Source organism: Etheostoma spectabile, chromosome 20 (assembly GCF_008692095.1).
Source record: "Etheostoma spectabile isolate EspeVRDwgs_2016 chromosome 20, UIUC_Espe_1.0, whole genome shotgun sequence".
In the NCBI taxonomy this organism is placed as follows: Eukaryota; Metazoa; Chordata; class Actinopteri; order Perciformes; family Percidae; genus Etheostoma; species Etheostoma spectabile.
The window spans coordinates 18,452,877-18,472,037 of record NC_045752.1 but is presented as its reverse complement, the minus strand read 5'-3'; the positions used below and the strand labels follow the sequence as shown (position 1 = coordinate 18,472,037).

The following is a 19,161-nucleotide window of genomic DNA, read 5'->3' as shown; positions in this document are numbered from 1 at the left end:
CGAGCACATCCTGACCTCTGACCCCTGAATCCCCCACAAGCCCTCCACGAACCCAACCTCCCCCTCCCACACCCCCGGCCAGCCCTCCCCTCAGAGCAGCTGCCAACTACATTACATCAATGTTAAAAAAAAATAATAATAATAATATCGCTCTGCTGGGGAGACGGAGCCTGGTAAACATGACGCAGAGTGGGAGTCACATTGTAACACAGGAAGGGCAGACACTATATTTTTTGTTATTGTCAATAATTTTCATGAAAAGACCAAAACCGACAATGTGTCATTTTCTCTCAATACATGCCATTTCCCCAGATGAGCTGTGGCTCACAACCTCAAGCCTGTTGGTTTCTTACTGAAGATGGAAATCTTTCAAATCTTGCTAAAACAAACAGACCTAAAACAGGGGGGAACTGTACTTTTTAACATATCATTACTTTTGAAAAAATGGAATAAAGGATTCGTGTTCAGGAACGTGTCAGCCAGTGCAACAGTGGGGCTCATTAATGTGTTTTTTATAGTTTTTGGACAATGATGGAGCTCAGTGGCACAGAGGAAGAAGATATGTCAGGTTTTGGCTACAGAGGCAGAACTTGTTTAGATCAATCTATTGAAGGTATTGGTCTTTTCATTGGATTTGACAACAGTAACAAAAATATAGACTATCACTAGACTTTTCCATTTGTGTCGTGCTGTTCGGTACAAGGCTGAAACCACTGAAGTCTGTGAATATATTCACAAACATATATTCACCACCAAATTGAATATATTGGTGGTCGACATAACATCAATTTGAAGACGTCACCTTGGAATTTTGTTACATTTCTTTGGACAAACGATTAATCAAATAATTGAGAAAATAGTCTACAGAATAATCGGTAATTAAAACAATCGTTGCAGTTCTAGGTTAGAAACGCATTCCAGCCACGTACGGGATTCTCTGCATAGATCCCATAGTTAGTGACCAACACTCTGCCTATTATTCAGAAGATGAATAAGCAAAGACTAAATGAAGGGAGAAGTATGATTTGCATTGGGCTCACAATCTTAATAACCGTGGTCTTTCTCTTCCTTCACATCCGTTCTTCTCTCTCAGCTCATCCAAATAAACACCATGACAGCCTACACTCTGGCCTACATAGACAAGTTAGAGAAAAGAATTCCTTTCCCAAAATGGCTGCTGGCTATCAGCTAACTCGCTGGCCCCTCTATGTGTGTCTCTGAGTTGGGCTGATTGATTGAAGTCATTACGCTGGTGGAGAGACTCCTTACCTGGCTAATCCAGGAGTGAATTTAGCTGCAGCATGACAGATAGCCGCATTACACTCCCAGAATCCTCTGGCGGATGAGCTCCTCCGCTCAGGACCTCCACTACCAAATTATGCAAAATGGCTTTTATGATACACATTTTAATATTCTCCCAGATCTATCTTAAAATGCCCAACTTCAGCGCTACACTCAATTCGAGGAGTCTAAAAATAGAAATGCTTAATCATTTGTAGGGCGGCAAGCAACGAATATTTTCAGTGACAATTAATTTGTTGATTATTTTCTCGATTAGTTGTTAGGTCTATGAAATGTCATAAAATGTGGATCAGTGTTTCCCAAAGCCCTCGATGACGTCCTCAAATGTCTTGTTTTGTCCACAACGCGATGATGTCAAGTTTACTGTCACAAAGGAGTGAAGAAACTAGAAAATATTCAGATCATTTTAACTCAAAAAAAAATTACTCAAACTGGTTCATTGATTATCAAAATACTTTGCAATTAATTGAATAGTTGATAATTAATCGATTAATCCAGGGTTCTTCAACAGGGGGTCCGGGACCCCTAGGGGTCCTCAGATGTTATTGCAGGGGGGGGGCTGCCAAATTATTGTTGTTAATTATTTAAAGTTTTTTCAAAAATGTTAGTTTTACCATGAATCCAAGATATTATTAGCAAATATAACTCCCCTCTGCTGACTGACCTATAGGTGCAGCCGTCCACAGAGACAGTTCATCCTAAGCATTCGCTGAGCCACATGTTTATCATTAAAACATGATTTCATTTTTATGTTAATAGCTTAGTTTTCTATGTAAAAAAGCTTTAGGCCACCCTACACGTTATTGTAGGCCCAGTTTAATACGCAACTCAACTTTATGCAATATATGTAGTGGGGGTCCCTGGTCCAACTCTCATTCAGTTAAGGGGTCCTTGGCTTAAAAAACGTTGAAGACCCATGGATAAATCTTTTGAGCTCAAATTATTTCTCACATTGACTTATTATATTCAGTGATCAAAATACATCATAAATACGTATCATGAAGTACATGTTTATATGAAGTGTTTTTTACACCTGTGGTACACATTTGTTGAAATTAAATCAGAACACAACACAACAGAAAAGGGCAGCATCTATTATTTTCATCATCAATTATTCTTCAGGTTGTGTGTTTGTCTGCCCAACAGTCCCAAATCCAAAGACTTTCAGTTCACAGTAATATAACACACACTAATTAAGAAGCAGTGCTTTTTTTCCCCCATTGGCTTGAAAATGCCTAAAATGATAAAACATGTATTTTCTGTCAAATGTCGAGCCGACTCGTCGTCTCAGCTCGACCCCAGATTTCCCGTTCTGGTGACTGTCGAGCTCTGGATTTCCTCCGTCCTATCATATCACAGAATCTTTAGAATAGGCTTACATCTGGAGCGGCAGCGAAAACAAAATAGCCCACTGAGCATCTGAGCAGCCCTGACCCGTCTCATCCCATCTTTAATGCTCTGCGCTCCATTCCCACACCCCCCCACCAACTACACTACAGCTCTGTGATGGAACAGTATCAGTCTAGCTCACAAACAACCTGCGAGGAGATGTTTTCCTCCAAGCATGAATAGTAGTTGGCAGATATGGATAAAAGGAGCTAAAGGGAGCAGCTGAGGCCTTGGATGGGCTCAGGGAGTGAGGATGAAACGAGGAAGGTGTTGCTAGGCACATGAGAGACTTTCACTAGAGAGGGCGTCTTCTACATTTTTTAAGCCAAGGACCCCTTAACTGAAAGAGAGGTGGAGCGGGGACCCCCCTATACTATACAGTATATTGTAAAAAATTGAGTTGCGTATTAAACTGAGCCTCCAATAACGTGTAGGGTGGCCTAACGCCTTTACATACATTTTTTGCATAGAAAACTAAGCTATTAACCTAAAAATGAAATCAAGTTTTAATGATAAACACACACGTGGCTCAGTGAATGCTTTGGGTGAACCGGGACCCCTTGTTGAAAATTTCTGCTGAAGAGTCATTGCTAGCCACTCAGCCATGTTGAATCTGAGGTACGTAGTGTGAGTTTTTAAAGTTGAGACTGGGTTTCTTAGCTGCAGGCTCCGAACGTTAGCGCTGCAGCAGTGAATGGGCAACAACAGGCTCACTGAACCAGCGTGCTGAACAGCATGTCTGCTAGGCACTGATGCCTTTTAGCTACTCCATGACTGCACTAGCTGTCTAAAAACACACATAGGCTACCAATGTATTGTCAAGAAATGCTGAATTTGGGATGTCATTGCTTTGTTGAAATATGCAACCACACATGAAAAGATTACACTGAAATATAATGTATTATTAAGACTCTGGTGTAAATCCAAGTGGACGTGTAATTTCAACGCATTCACACTCAACACTGAGGATTATTTCAACATCACACTATATAGTAATATCGTGTGTGTGTGTGTGTGTGTGTGTGAATGAGCCATAGCTGCTGATATGCGAGCGAGCGAGAGCCTGAGATGACAGAAAACGCCCCAAATTGCAGCGTCTGCCATGCGCTGAGCCTCCTGCACCAAGACATTGTCTTTTGTTCTCCCCTGCTAGCTGGAGAAGCCTGACAGCTCTGAAATGATCCTCTCTACTCTTTCTCACACACACACACACACACACACACACACACTCACACACCTCTCTGCCGTCTTTTCAACTACTACTATTATATATTTCCCAATTCTACGTGCACACAAGAGAGGCAGGCTATACACACAGGCACGAAAACATACATTCTCCTGTCTGTGTTGCTCCTATAGCCTCTCTCTCTCCCCTCCCCACCTCTGTCTGTCTTTCCCTCTCATTTTTCCTCGCTGGCTTGCTGTGAGGATGGCGAATCCCTCATGGATTTCTGGAGGGTATCACCATGGAGACGGGGCTCTGCCACACGTGTCTTTAGATCCTCCTGCTGGATAGGGGGCACAGCCAGAGGTGGTGCGCGTTCCCTCCATCTCGAGTCTGCTCTGTGGAGAGAGGCGAAGGAGCGGCAACAATGAGCCGAGGTTGAGGCAGAGATAGGAGAAAATGGGAAAAGGGGTGGAAAGAGTAAGTGGTGGAAATTTAGAAAGAAATTGGTGTGGCAGAAGGAGGTAATATAGACTCAAAGATAAACAGTGTATGGGGGAGGTAGATGTATGGAAGAAAAGAAAGAGAGCAGGTGAGGTTATGATGGGTGAGAACAGAGAGGGAGATATGTGAGGGGAGAATGTCGGGTGACAGAGAGAGAGAGAGAGAGAGAGAGAGAGAGAGAGAGGAGTTTAGAAAGAAGCAGCAGCGAGAGGAGGGAGAGGAGAAAGGCAACAGCCGCCTCATCCCTGTGTCAGGGAGACAAATAGCGTGTGATGCTAATGACTGGCTAAAGCTTTTTCCCCTGCTGAGAACAGCCGCTAATATGACTGCTAATAAAGGCGCCGTGGAACGCTGTCGCATTCCAGCAGTCGCTCAACTGTCGCCCAAAATTAGCCAAACGGGAGCTCTCCTTCTCCTGCTGCTCCAGTCTCCTGGCTCACATTAATGCTCCAGAAATGGGGCCCTCTCTGTGACGTTTCCAGGAGGGTTTTTTTCTGCATTAAAGGGCCACTTGTTCACACAGTAATATAATTTGTTCCGTCTTATAATGGCGAGGATGCCCACTCCATAAAATATGAAGTGGTCTTTTTGTGATCTGAAGCTCTTTTCTTCTTTGATTGCTACTTCCCATACTGCACACTCCTCTCGGAGGATTTTGTGATTCTGCCATGGGGACAAAAGCAAAAGGGAAAACTTAGTGTAGAACAGGACAGGATTTTCTCATCTCCTTCCTTTTCTCTGCACAATGCCTGCAGAATGTCTTTTCTTTTTCATTTTAATGCTACCTAATTATTTCTGGAATTTGAAGTGCCAAGCGCAGTGAGTTGGTGGGTTGCACCGCCGGTGATGACAAATGTTGTAGCCGAGGTCACACAGCGACCGAGCCGGGGAACGTGGGAGGGAGGGAGGAGCTGTGGAGGCTTCCTGTGGCTTAGTCATCGTAGGGGCTGACGAGCGGCGGGGCAAACGCGTCTCTCACAGTGTCACAACAACCTGACAACGCATCTTAACACGAGTGTGACTGAAAGTCGATAGATGCTCTGCATTTCCTTTCAGTGAACGGGAGCGTTTGAACAGGAGCCAAATACCTGCTCCACTGCAGGTGGAACTATTTTACCATAGTCAGGTTTTAAAGCATGTGCGCTCTCCGTTACCAAACGGCCTCTCTGTTTGTACAATGCTAACCCAAAAAAATGAAGTGCACTTGACTCCTTTTAAAGATCGGAAAAATGTACAATCCGGTATTTATTATTTGCCATTCATTTGCTGACGTTGCAAAGCAATTCAACATCTTTTTTCTTTTTTTTTTTTTTTTAATGGTTCAGGTGTAGTCACATTGATACCTGTCAGCCACTGAGCTCTGCTATGCCTCAATGCTTGGCAGAAAATGCTGCTTTAAGACTGGCTATTGTTGAGATAACGGTAGAGATAAAGGTAGAGAGGCTGGACCAGAGGACAGAAAGGGAGAAGGGGGGTGAGGGCCTATGTCTATGTGCCATTCCCACACCACTTCTCCCTCTCTCTCTCTCTCTTTCCATGCCTGCTCCCCCGTCCTGCTTCCTCCTACTCACCTATCCTCCTCTCTTGCCTGCACGCCTGCCCGCCTGCCAAGGCAGCCGCTAACCTGCAGGGACCGGCCCTTGATTTATTTGGAGAGGGCCCTGGAACGGAGGGGCCAGGATGAGTGGCATTTTAATGTGCTTTTGAGATGTTTGGTCACAAGCACTATTGATCACAGTGCCGCAGCGGCGCACACAACCCCTCCCTCACTGTCCCACAGACCCTCACGTTGCCTTGGGGGAGAGGTCTGGCTGTCAGGCAGGGAATGAGTTTCCATGTGGGCTTAGATTAATGAAATGAGGCCCCTGGTTCCCGGGCGGCGCAGGGGGTCAGACCATTAAGGAATCCCTGGCCTGGCCAAGATTGAGCCTGCCAGCTGACTGTACCCTGACTGACTGATGGATATCCGGGACTGAGGAGGGAGGGAGAGAGAGAGAGGCAGAGAAGGATGGATAGGATATTGGACTGTGATTCACTGACATGAAAAACAGAGAAAAAGAGGGAACAGAAATGGATTTCTAAGTCTGCAATCTACCATCCTACAATACCACCTCACCACTGGTCTTTTTCATAGCCACTCCACTACAAAAGCAGCACACATTGACTCACAACTACCATTTTCTCACACACGCCTTGTGGCATTCACAAACATCAGGTCTAAGTATAGGCGCCGACTTTAGTTCAACATAGAGGGGACAGGTCTGATGACGTCGTATTGTGAGGGGACTGAGTGCTCTACCCGGGTTTGGGCTGGATGAGTTGCTGTAATAGCTTGCAGGCGCTGGGAAGGGTTCTTTTTGACATGTAATTATAAACGCTTTTGGTGTGCCTTAAAGCATAACTCTCGCCAAAATGCACCTTAGGTTCTTTTTGTGAATGTACCCAAGTCAAACTTTAGTTTAAAACCATAATTAGGACGCTAGCCCCGCTTTTAAGATTTACCATATTTTCATTTTTTGGTCAAATGGCCTTTTTGAATGGGAGAGCTCAAAATCACAATTTCTTTTTCAAAGATTATTCTTTTTAGCTTTTCTGCCTTTTATTTTTGACAAGACAGTTAGGTGAGAAAGGGTGAAGACATGCAGGAAATCAGCTTAGGTCGGCTTCGAACCCTGCACCTCTGCATCGAGGCATAAACCTCTCAGTACATGTGTGCCTGCTCTACCACTGATCCAATCCGGCCACCAAAATCCTTTTTTAAACACTAAGAAGGCTCGACACAACATTAAACTTTGCTCACAGTATCACCAGGGGCTCTACACATGAACTCAAGCATTGAGAACAGTGTTTGTGTACACAGGAGTTTACTAAGAAGAAAGGTTTTAACAACTCACTGTAGCTGTTGGTTTTTCCGGTCGCCGTGCATCTCGCCAGCTACAAATAGTCGAGGGAGGAGAGTAAAGATGGAAAGCTCTTAAAGTTTAGTTCCATACAAATGCACGGATAATTTTTTTGTTTTGTCGTTAGGGAAAAACAATATTCACACGTTCACAAAAAGACCCTAAGTTGTATATTACGCTTTAAGTGTGATTTATCCTTCTGCGTAAAACCCACGGCGTGGCTACGTACGTAGGTACGTGGAGACATGGACCTACGCCAGACCCTACGCCGCCGCCAGATGTGTACCTCTCAAAGAGTAACTACACGTCACTGCAATGTACGGCGCTCCCCCGACTCATTTCCTGGTTCTCCTTCTCCGTAAACAACATGAAATCAAGGAGATGGTTAACTTTTCCTGCTACAGATGTCCCACCGTGGTCAGAAAGCACAGGGGAGACAATTTTTTTCTCCATCTATGACTCTAGAGTCGGTACTCACTCCGAAGCTAATCACCGTCACTCTCTCACTTGCTCTACACACTCTCCGCACACACACACACCCACACACACACACACACACACACACACGCCGGCCCTGCTATTCTCTTAAAGAGATCGACGACGCACACACCAACACATAAGTATAATCTTGAGGCCAGTTACAGTACGTAGGCTATGGTGAAAGCTCTGCGTGGAGCCCGCACAACCAAAAATACAGCTCAGTCACCTACTATACTGCATTCACCTGAAGTGATGTTGCGCACTGTCAAGCCACATTTTACGCCTGGCAGATCCGCAGCATCTAACTATTGTAAAATAACCCAGAACCCTGGTGCATATGTGCACATCAAGTATGTCTTTTGATTAATTACTCTACACAGTTTCTTCTGCAAGCATGACAGTTCACACAGCGCCACGAAAAACTGTGAATCACTTCAAAATTCTCGCTCCGCTTATAACTCCCTCATGTTCCTGCCAGTCCTTCACCCGACGTCTCCATCCTAAACACGAGGGACAGCTGCGTGAGTCATCTCTTCTTAAACAAGGCTGGCCAAAATGTCTCCTGGAGCTCCCCATTTTTAATTATAGCACATGAAGATGTGTGGCTGTGATGAGCAACATGATTAAGTTTAACTAAAGTTTTAAAATGATTTTCGTCTCAGATAACAATACGTTTCCTTTGAGGAAAACTCTCTTCAGGATTCCCAGACTGTCAGTGCGTCATGACAGGGAGCGCTCTGTGAATCGAGTGGGTGAAAGTGGTGACTGTGATGAGCCGTGATCGTCACAGCCTCTAATGTATAATAATGAGGGAGCCCGGCCGTGAGAGAGGCACCATTTCATTACCATAACCCCTTAAAGTTGGGGGACAAAAAGTTATCCCCCCCATTCCAGCACCAGCGACTCTAAGTAGCGCAGAGCCGGGGAAACATCCAGAGGTTGTATACAAAAAAAAAGGAGCCAGGGATATTTCACATCCGAGTGAACATGCCCAAAGCGTGTTTAGCTCTCTTACACTACAGCCTGAACAAGGGGTTTATTGGACGGCCAAAACACTCTGCACAACTCATCATAATTCTGACCGTGTGGGTGCTTTTGTCCAAGTGTGTGTGTGTGTGTGGGGGGGGGTGGGGGGGGCAGGTAGCAGCTCTGGGCTCTCAAAGGTTTGATGAGGGAAATGGATTAAGCTCCTGTGATCAATAGCCTGAGCGAATACACAGATTATCAGATTATCAGATTAGGATCTGTCCCCCCGCTGCCTAGGGGAGCCAGAGAATACATTAAAACCTGAGGTGCCTTGACTAGATTCAATTAATCAGGCTACAGGTTGTCTCCCCACCCCCCCACCCACACGTACAGTCAATTCCAGACAAGCAGTCGTGTTTTGCCGCACTTGGTTCAAGTCAGAAAAAGGGCAAATAACTCTGGGACATAGTGATTGTGGAGCATGCACCGTGATTTTCTTTTGCCTGAAGAAGAACAGACTGGTATTACCTTAATATACATGAATGTGAAAATAAACTAAAGAGTCTGCTTTGTTTGCTTCAAAGAGAGAGATTGTGTCTCTCCGTAGCTGTTTTCTAGAAGAAATGGAGCATTTTATTATAATTGCCCAATAGTTAATGAGTATGTCTAATTAAGGTTGGTTAAGCAAAGTTTAATATTTTTCCCAGCAGAAGAACTTAAGAGGCATTGCTTTCCTGTGCAGTAAGAGGCCCATTTGCCATTGCTGCTTTGCACGCTGTATTCCAGTTTAACCCTCATGTTGACCCGTTTTCCTATATCAATGTTCTTTTTAACTACCCAGTCGTAATTCCCCAAAATAACATGATTGATTCCAACGCTCTTTGGCAAGGACAAATCTCTACTTTCATTAATTTTGGGGTGTCTTATTCAATTTTATAGCATTTGAAGAAGAAATTGAAGTGGTTTTGAAATATTAGTGAGTAAAAGTTGACATATTCCAGTCTGTGATTACCCATCAACATCCATTCCTTTATTTTATAGTCTAAGTAATTCTTAATTTCTCCTTTTCTAACTTAAACATTAGGTATCATTTCCTATAAGTTAGTGTTACGTAGTGTTGAAAACGTAAAAAAAAGTGAAAGGTTGAAAAAAAAAACTGTCTAAAACTGGACAAAAATCATAAGAAAAAGTTAAAAACATCGATAAAAAGCGTTGATTTTCATTTTCATTTTGACGGGAAGACAACACAAGGGTTAACACAGAGGCCTGATTGCAGATGATCAGCATTTGTGGCCAGGTGAGGCTAACAGCTAACGGCTGTCCTCTTATCTCTCCTCTGCAGTGTGTACGGCTGCCCCCTGGCCAAGAAGAGAAAGGGCCTAGACAGACAAACCCTGGAAACCTCCCCCAAGAGGAGCACCTACCTAGATGACATGGACAACTCCACCATGGAGGAGTGCTACGAGACGGACGCAACCGAGGAGATGGACGACAGGGAGGAAGAGGAGGAGGAAGGAGCTGTAGAGGAGGAGGAAGAGGGAGAAGTGGAGGAGGAGGAGGAAGAGGAGGTGGAAGGCTACATGGACTACAATGTCGAGCAAATGGAGCATGAAGAGGAGGAGGTGGACAGAGGGGATGGAGAGGGTGAGGAAGAAGAGGAAGAGGAGGTAGAAGTGGAGCAAGAAGAGGAGGAAGAGGCTGATGATGGGAGGGTGGAGGAGGCAGAGGAAGAGGAGGAAGCGGTAGAGGAGGTGGACTATGAAGAGGGAGAGGAGGAGGAAGGAGAGCAGAGTCAAGGGCAAGGTGAGATCGCTTGCTCATCTTATTGTTCTAAAACCCATTTTCAAAATGCACCGCATGCACTGGAACTTTGTTTAAAATTTTAATGGAATACTTTGACAGTTTTTAATTTTTTAATTTCTTTTATTCTTAACATTTATTTTTCCAGGCAAGTCATGAAGAACAGGTTGTTATTTACTTAGACAACAGGAAAGAGGGATTGAAAATAAAATACTTTAGAAATACATACAGTTGAAATGACACAACATACCATTTGAAATACAACACAGACAGCAGTAGTACCGAGAGGAACACGCAGCTACATGGGTGAGTAAAAGAGAGAGAAACCTTACAAATACTGTTTGCTTTCTGGCTTAGAGTTAGATAAGAACATCATTACCACATAAGAGTAATATCAATCTTCTCATATAACTCTCCACCAGAAACCAAAATAAACAGATTTTCCATATGTCCATCAATTTCTCTAGACCATGCTCTATCTATTAAAAAATCTAAGCATTTTTTAATCACTGCATTTTTAATATCTGTGGTTTATATTTCCATTTTTGATAGGCTGACTAAAGTAGTTTGGGTCAGTTGGATAGATGTTCAAACACCCTTTGTATTTTCCTTTGGAATGACATAAAAGAATCCAGCATTGCTGAAGCCATACAATGTATTATTCCTACAGTAATTGGTTGTATTTTTAAGTTGTTTGATTAATTTCATTCATTAATTCATTCATGCATTCATTCATTTCCATATTTGTCTCACTAATTTGAGACTGTCTTCCCATGAAAAAACCCTCACATAGGTTATTTGTTCAAGCAGCAATTACAACACATATTAACGTTTATAGTGGCGGCGCCCTATAAACTATTACGGGATATAATATAATTATTATGGGAGCAAAGCCAAGTAAGATGACAAAGTAAAAGAATACCAAATTCCACATAAGGAGGCAGACTGTGGTGGTGGATGGGTCAAACAAACAGGAAGTTCACCCAGGAGACCCAGCGTTAGTGTCCCATTTTAAAACAAAAGCGGTGAGTTTTTTGCGGTTTTTATTGAGTTTTTCAATTTACATTTCAACGATACAAAACAGCAAAACAAAACCAGGCACATCAATAAGCACAAATAGGCATTTGTCGTTATTCAAAATGTAGATATGTTAGTATTATGTTTTACTGCTATGGTAACACACTGACTCCCATCGTGGCATTTAAGAAAGAAAAATAATAAAAATATTAAGGAGCGACAAACAAGTACATGCACAGTTGGATACTGTGGTGCAGAATGCTCGCACATTTCAAAATATGATCATTGACCTTATTGAATTTAGATAAGAAAGAAAAATTAAAACTGCATAAATTAACCCCAAATCTTTACAAAAGTATTATGTTTCCCTTTAACAACGTATGTAAGTTTCTCTAGGGCAGGGCATTGCAGTAGCCCTTCGACCCAGCTTCGCTTGGTTGGTCTGTGAACAGATTTCCAATTTTATGTTTAGCGGTGAGTTTTTTAAATTTATTTTACAGAAAAAAAGAGTAAAAAAATATACATGTTGTGCGTCACCTGCATAGCTGGAAGTGAAGTCACGTAACAGATGATTTTCACCCAAATCACGTTTTTCTTCTTAACTTACCCAAGTCATTTTTGGTGTCTAAATTTAACCAAACTGCAACCGTTTCACAATGTTAAAAACGTGTTTAAAACCAGGACTAGGAGAAAGAAAAAAAACACTCCTGTGGGTGTTATTAGAGGGTAGGAATAAACAACATTTATCAGTGTATGGTTTGGAGGACTTGTTGACTAATTTTCAAAACTTTTACTGTACTGCTGCTGTGGTCTAAATCTAAATTGCTGGCTAAAATCAGCAGGGTCCTCCTTTGCTATTATCGCCCACTGAAATGTGTAAGCCATCTCCAGAAGACCTTTGGCAGTGTTAAAACTGGAGCCATGATTATTTTTTGGACAGACTACTGCTAACAAACCAATCATTTGTAATAACAAAGTCAACTTTAGTTGCCTGTGCCATATTAAGAATATATAAGAATATTTGATATGTAGAAAATCAAAGTCTAAATAATTTACTCATGCCTTCCAGAAGACATGATACAAAAACACCATCTAGTTTTGGGACCAAAGCTGGTCTAACGCACGTCGGGAGGAGCCCGAGACCATGTTTGGCAGGTTTCTCTCTAGCAGATTCTGCTTTGCACCCCCGCATCAAGATTGGACCTGACAGTGCCTTCAAGTCCAATTAAGAGTGAAGCTCTGAGAGAGACGTGTGTGTTTGGCACGTAGCTCTACCCACCCAAAGTGTTGATGTGGCATCTCAGCAGCCATGCTCCTATTTTCTTTCAGAATGTGAATCTCTACAGACTGGTGTTCATTAGAGCCCACAGCCGAGGCCTTAGCTGTAACACTGAGACTGTTGCCACTGTCTCCTCAGCCTGTCAACAGCCTCTCTGTCCACGGGTAGTAGCTGATTACCATGTTTCTTTATTTTTTATAAAAGTGCATTGGACATACAGCAGTGCGTGTTGTTGTCAATGGAAGGGATTCACTTTCCTGATGAATTTTCCAAATCCTTCTCTGCTTCCCTGCTCTCATTATGTTTGCTTTATTAGAAATGCAGCAGCATTTTTAATTTGCAGAATTTCCCCCTGAAAAAAAGAGCAGGAAGCTCTTACTGTATGCATCATTACCATGTTCCCCATTTGCCTCAAGACAGCTGTACTGGATGGTCACTGGGCAGATTTCAATCTCCTAACAGAGGTGACATTCTGGGGCTTCTCTGTGTTCCTCAGTGGCATGCACATCTCTCTGGGGCTAATCCAAAGCCAATTCAGGGAAGGGCAGTCTCTCTGTTCCCTCCCTAATCTGTTACGCTTTCATATCTCTTTTGTGTACCTTGATTGCTCTTCAAATTGCTTTCGTGTGCCATGTTTCACACCTTCAAAAATTAAACCCCTGGTGCAGGAGGTTGCTGTAAAAAGCCTTCCACTGTCTAAATATGTGCCTGGTCATTCGTGACTGTTCCGACTTCCAGCTCTAAAGCCCTCACCCCCCCAAGCACCAATATTGCGTCGCTCTCATTAGATTGGAGTGTGTGTGTGTGTGTGTGTGTGTGTGTGTGTGTGTGTGTGTGTGTGTGTGTGTGTGTGTGTGTAGTATGTACGTGAAGAAAAGTCAGAGTATCAGTTTTGTCTATGTACAAATTATATAGTTGAAAAATATTCAGATTTGTCTGATGAATACATTCACATTATTGTGTGTATTATGATTACAGAAAAGTCTTTGAGCTGGGTGATAATTAATACTTCATCACCGACAAATAACACCGTTTCATTTTTTTCTATGATCCTTATTTTTTTTGTCTCGTGATTCACTCGTTCCCACCAGAAGTCAAACTCTTGTTTATCATATCTGTGCGTGGCGGAGGCCTCTGGGTTCATTTTCTCTGCAGGAATGTAAGTGGCGAATGTGACGCCAACGTGAGCGATGCGCTCTTGGCGGCTCAGGGTGGAAATGTGAAAGGAGAGATTGGAAGTGCTCCAGGAGTGAGTGCTTGGAATTACTGACAGAAGAGGTTCAGTAACCTTTTGCCACCTGTCAGAATCAATTAGGCAGTGAAAGGGATTCTAAAGATACTGATGATTGAATAAAAAAAAGAACTTTACTAGCAAACGGTGAATAGGTACTGACTGGGGTTCATCGTGTTGCAGATGGAACTCCATATAACTCTCAGATTTTAGACTTTCATTGTGTAAAATAAAAAAAAGCTTAATTCAAAGATTTTCTCACAGTATTTTGAATTGTACTGCTGAACAGTGAATAAAACGTTATCTCATTTGCAACTATTTACAGAATTCTTCAGTAATGTTGTCAATCATAAGACATCCAGGACACAGGGCAAGAATAAGACTTTACAAAGATATAGCCCCTGGTTTCATACTCCCGTTCACCAGACCATCTTTCTCTGGAAGTAACCCCGACCGCTATATATTTAACTTCCTGTGCTGATTCACAATTCAGAACACAAGCTGCTGTTAAGACGCTCAAAGTAAATTATTAGGGGAAGCAAAGAGTTCCTTATCTAATTTAGATGGACCGAGCCCAGAAATCTGATTTACCAGTAAAATAGAATGACGCAAATGAAATTACAAGACGTTTGCTCTTTCTTTCCAACAGAGGACGATGAGATGAGCGGCAGCGAGGGGGGCGAGGGCGATGGAGGAGGCGGCAGGGGCGGCGGTGGCGGCAATGCCAAATCTGGCCCGGCGACGGAGAAGGACAGCAACAACAATGACGAGTACGAGAACTACGATGAACTCGTGGCCAAGTCCCTCCTCAACCTGGGCAAGATCGCAGAAGACGCTGCCAACCGAGCCATGACGGAATCTGAGATGAACAGCAACTCCTCTAACAGCGCTGAGGAAGAGGACGACGAAGAGGAAGAGGATGAGGAGGACGAAGAAGAAGAGGAGGAGGAGGAAGAAGAGGAGGAGGAGGAGGAAGAGGAAGAAGAAGAGCGGGTTGAAACTCAGAGGGGTGATCTGAGTTTGGACGTTGACAGTGATGTGGTCCGGGAGACGGTGGACTCCCTTAAACTTCTGGCACAGGGACACGGTGCAGTATTGTCTGACAATTTAGATGGACAGGAGTTTGAGGACGGTACAGCCGAGAACGACTGTACTCACAATGGGGGAGGTGCACACAACGGTGGTAATGGACAAGTTAAGATCAACAGCAATGGACAAATAGAAAACAGTGACGAGGAAGTGTGTTTAAGCAGTCTGGAGTGCCTACGAAACCAATGCTTTGACTTGGCTCGGAAACTAAGCGAAACGAAACCCTCTGACCGAAATGGACCGTCGCAGCAAAACCATTTTTCATGCGGGGATCCCAATCAACAGCCCCAGCATCACAGCTATGGGGATTTCCACCATAGCCAAGACGACAGGCGAACACTTGAAAGGAACTATTCGGACATGGACAATCTCATGAAGCTAGAGGAGCAGCTGAGCCCGCGCTCCAAGGCCTTTTCCAGTTGTGCGCAAGACAACCGGTATCATACCAACCTACGGGACTTTGATGAGGACACAGCCTCTGTGACGTCGGACCGATCGGAAGAAGTGTTTGACATGACAAAGGGTAACCTGTCGCTGTTGGAGAAGGCCATTGCACTAGAGTCAGAACGCGCAAAGGCAATGCGGGATAAAATGGCGGCCGAGGCTGCCAGGAGAGACGGGGTGAGGTATAACCATGAAGACCATGGCCTGCGACATGGCTACGGTGTTGAGCGTAAAGCCCGGCTTCCTGACGGTATGAAGAAGCCTTTCTACCATAAAGGTGAGTGGTTCTATTACAAATACAGACACGATCCGATGCAGACCAAGCGTCCAATGGAAACCATATCTTCACAAGTGTAGACCTGCTTACCTCATTTAACAAGCTTGGGTAAAAATGTTTGTCTGCCACTGTTTGGCTCTGTATTCTATCTATCCTGTACCGGAGACTAGACAGCCCACATGCATTCTGGGAACCTCACTATAACCCCAGGAAAAGCCAATTTGGAAATACGCATCTCGGTAGCAGCGGGAGCGGCAGCAGCTTATGTTGTTAAAATAGGCCAGCATGGAAACATCAGAGGGTAGGCTTGTCAGGCATAAGTAATGGCAATCTGCACGGCCTGTTAGGACCGCAAATCTCATCCCTGCGATGCAGCTTGGGGAAAAGCTGCCTATTTTTAAACCTGTGCAAGCACTTGGGAGAGGAAGCTACAAAACAGAGGCCTTCTGCCTTTCAAAAAGGATTCATGCTTTAGGGACATTCATGACCTACCGTTCAGATTGATACATATTTGGAGCTTCCTTGTTTAACTAACCCATAATGATTCCTCTGATCGTCTCCTCGACTGCAACAATATTCAGACTTAGGTTAAATAATTCCTCCCCATAAGGAAGATATCAGATGAGACCAACAAATTGGAGCATGCTATTTCACAGCAGGGTTATATTACAGCTTAAATGCTGCACAACTCAGAGCTGGTAGAGTATATATTGTGACTTAAATGCCACACAAATGTTACTTTTAAAAGCCTTCCGTGGCCTCCGTGTCTGGCTAATGTTGGAATAATGAGAGGACGCTCAAGACTGTTGCGTCTTTCCTTGGGTAAGATGGTAGTAGACACTCTTTGACCAGAGTTCCTGTGTGATTCATAAAACGGAGCATGGAGGGGGTTTAGAGAAGAACCCTGCTCCCTACGAAAAGCATGAGACTGAAATGAAAATTGAACAGTATCAGAATGACCGATAACGAACGGCAGGCCAACTGACTGCGCATTAATTACCAGAGATGGTATGGTAATGGGTCCATTTGCTATGCAAAGCGCAGACTGTCCCCAGCCACAATCAATATCCCCTTCTTTCTAATATGCCTTCCACTCGGCTGCTCCCACTCTCTGCAATCGAAGCGTGGACAGGCAGAACACACAGGCATCACGTACTGTATGTGTACGTGTGCGTTTGTGCGTGTGGAAATGGAGAATTATTTCCAACATACTGTTCAAACACTAACAGTCAATGTAATAATGTGCCCCAAAAGGAGACATTATTAAGAAGCCACAATTTACATGCAGACCAAGTTCTGTATCAACGTGCACAGCCTTTATTGCACTGGTGCCAGACAGAAGATCCAGACATGACATAGCAATATTGTACCAAACTCATATGCCCCTAACAGATGATAGCCACAGAGAATAATGAGGTGCTCTTTTTTTTCTGATGAATGAGACATGGGATTTCATTTGGTGACTCACTTGTAAATGTATGAGTAGGTGTGCTCTCAATTTTGTCCTTTCTCAACCCTTGACCTTTGATTATTCTTCTCTTTGCTCTTACTCCACAACCTCTGGTTTATTTTGATTTGACAGTGAAGGTCTTAGGCCTGTACAACTTTAATCAGTGGTCTGTGTTTCTGTGGCCTGAGAGATAAAAGCCACTCCCCTGTCCACTTTGCTAATGCTTGCTCCAGATAATAGTTTCTGTCACTCAAATGGCTCCAAGTTGATTATACAGTCTGATACAACACTATACTCCTGTGTGGCTGAAACTACAGATTATAGTCGATTAATCTTTCGATTATTTCTCTATCAGTCATTTAGTTGTTTGATCTACATTTTTCACCATTTTCTGACATTTCATAGACCAGTGCTTTCCAAAGCCCAAAAAGACTTCCTCAAATGTATTGTTCGTCAAATGTCAACTAAAAGATGTTCAGTTTACTGTCATAGAGAAGTGAAGGAACTAGGAAAGCTGGAATTAGCAGATTTTTTATTTTTAATAAAAATTGACTCAAGCCAATGAATCGATAATCAAAATAGTTGGCCGATCAATTTAATAGTTCACATCTAATTGATTTGTCGATTAATCTTTGCAGCTCTGTTCTCCTGTAACTCAGCTGTGAAAATAGATTAAAGGATGTTATTGCTTCATGGATTGGAATTTTCCCAGTGTACTGGGTTTTCCTAATTTCCATTAAAAATGGTAATGTAAAAATGCATCCTACAAGAGCCATTGCATGTTGACTGTAAGAAAAATCCTTGATCTTGTTTGAGAGTCAAAGTGTTTTAAAGGGGGACGGTTACATTTGCAGAAGCAATGCCAGTTGGCACAGCTTGTTATCGCTGCTTTTTGGTGGAAATTACATCTGATCTGGGGTTCGAAGAAATGGGAGAGCCAGGTTTTGGGAAGGGAAAGACAATCTTATTTTGTCTGTGTGTGTGTGTGTGTGTGTGTGTGTGTGTGTGTGTGTGTGTGTGTGTGTGTGTGTGTGTGTGTGTGTGTGTGTGTGTGTCCGCGGTGTGTGTACTTTTTGAAACCTCATTGTCACACTCAGCTCAACAAACTCTGGTTTTAATGAAGAGAAGTATAATTAATTCTTAATTGAATCTAAACTTAAAGATGAAATGCTTTTTGTTGAAGGTCACTTAGAGAGAGAGATCCCAGTCCAGGAAATCCAGGACAGAGGGACATACTGTATATCAAATCTAAATAGCAAAACTATACATCTTGGCTTCTTCAGTTCTTCTTTTCCCTCCTGATGCAGCTGTAAATCTGCCTTATTATTATTTCCTTGAGTCAGGTACTTTATGTTATTCACCTATGGTTTTTTAACTATCTTGCAACCTATTTGACATCTTGGAGATATTTCTCTGCACCTTAAAGCTTGGATGTTATGTGGCGGCCATAGTGTCAGACCCACATGTGCTAAAGTGTTGTGCTCATGCAGCAGTCCAGCACTTTGTCATGTGTAATCGCCTAGATATGACTTTCTGCTCACAGATGCTTCACGTGCAGACAAGAAGGAAAGTCGGTGTCCGACACCAGGCTGTGACGGCACGGGTCACGTTACGGGCCTGTACCCCCACCATCGGAGCCTGTCCGGCTGTCCGCACAAAGACAGGGTGCCACCAGAAAGTAAGCACTTCAGTCACATACCAGCTAAACTCTGCTTTGGCTTAGTTACCCAACCTGTGGCCTTTGTGTTTCTTTGATGTTCATGAATCGGCATGATCCCGTGATGCTGTGTCTGGCTCGTTATGTGTTCTGTGTGTGTGTGTGTGTGTGTACTTGCTGTTGTGGAATTGTGTTTGATATTTCGGGGGGG

General features: G+C 43.3%; 1 protein-coding gene across 11 annotated transcripts in view; it reads left to right on the top strand.

Annotated features, from left to right (window-relative positions):
* Positions 1-19,161, top strand: part of myt1lb (myelin transcription factor 1-like, b) — a 108,620-nt gene that overhangs the window by 61,729 nt on the left and 27,730 nt on the right. For 9 of the 11 annotated variants that reach the window (XM_032500108.1, XM_032500114.1, XM_032500115.1 and 6 more), the window contains exons 5-7: positions 10,049-10,509; positions 14,683-15,843; positions 18,837-18,971. In XM_032500108.1, coding sequence (XP_032355999.1) covers positions 10,049-10,509; positions 14,683-15,843; positions 18,837-18,971 — 1,757 coding nt within the window. The remainder of the gene's footprint in view (positions 1-10,048; positions 10,510-14,682; positions 15,844-18,836; positions 18,972-19,161) is intronic. The other 2 variants (XM_032500117.1, XM_032500116.1) reach the window with 1 other exon arrangement.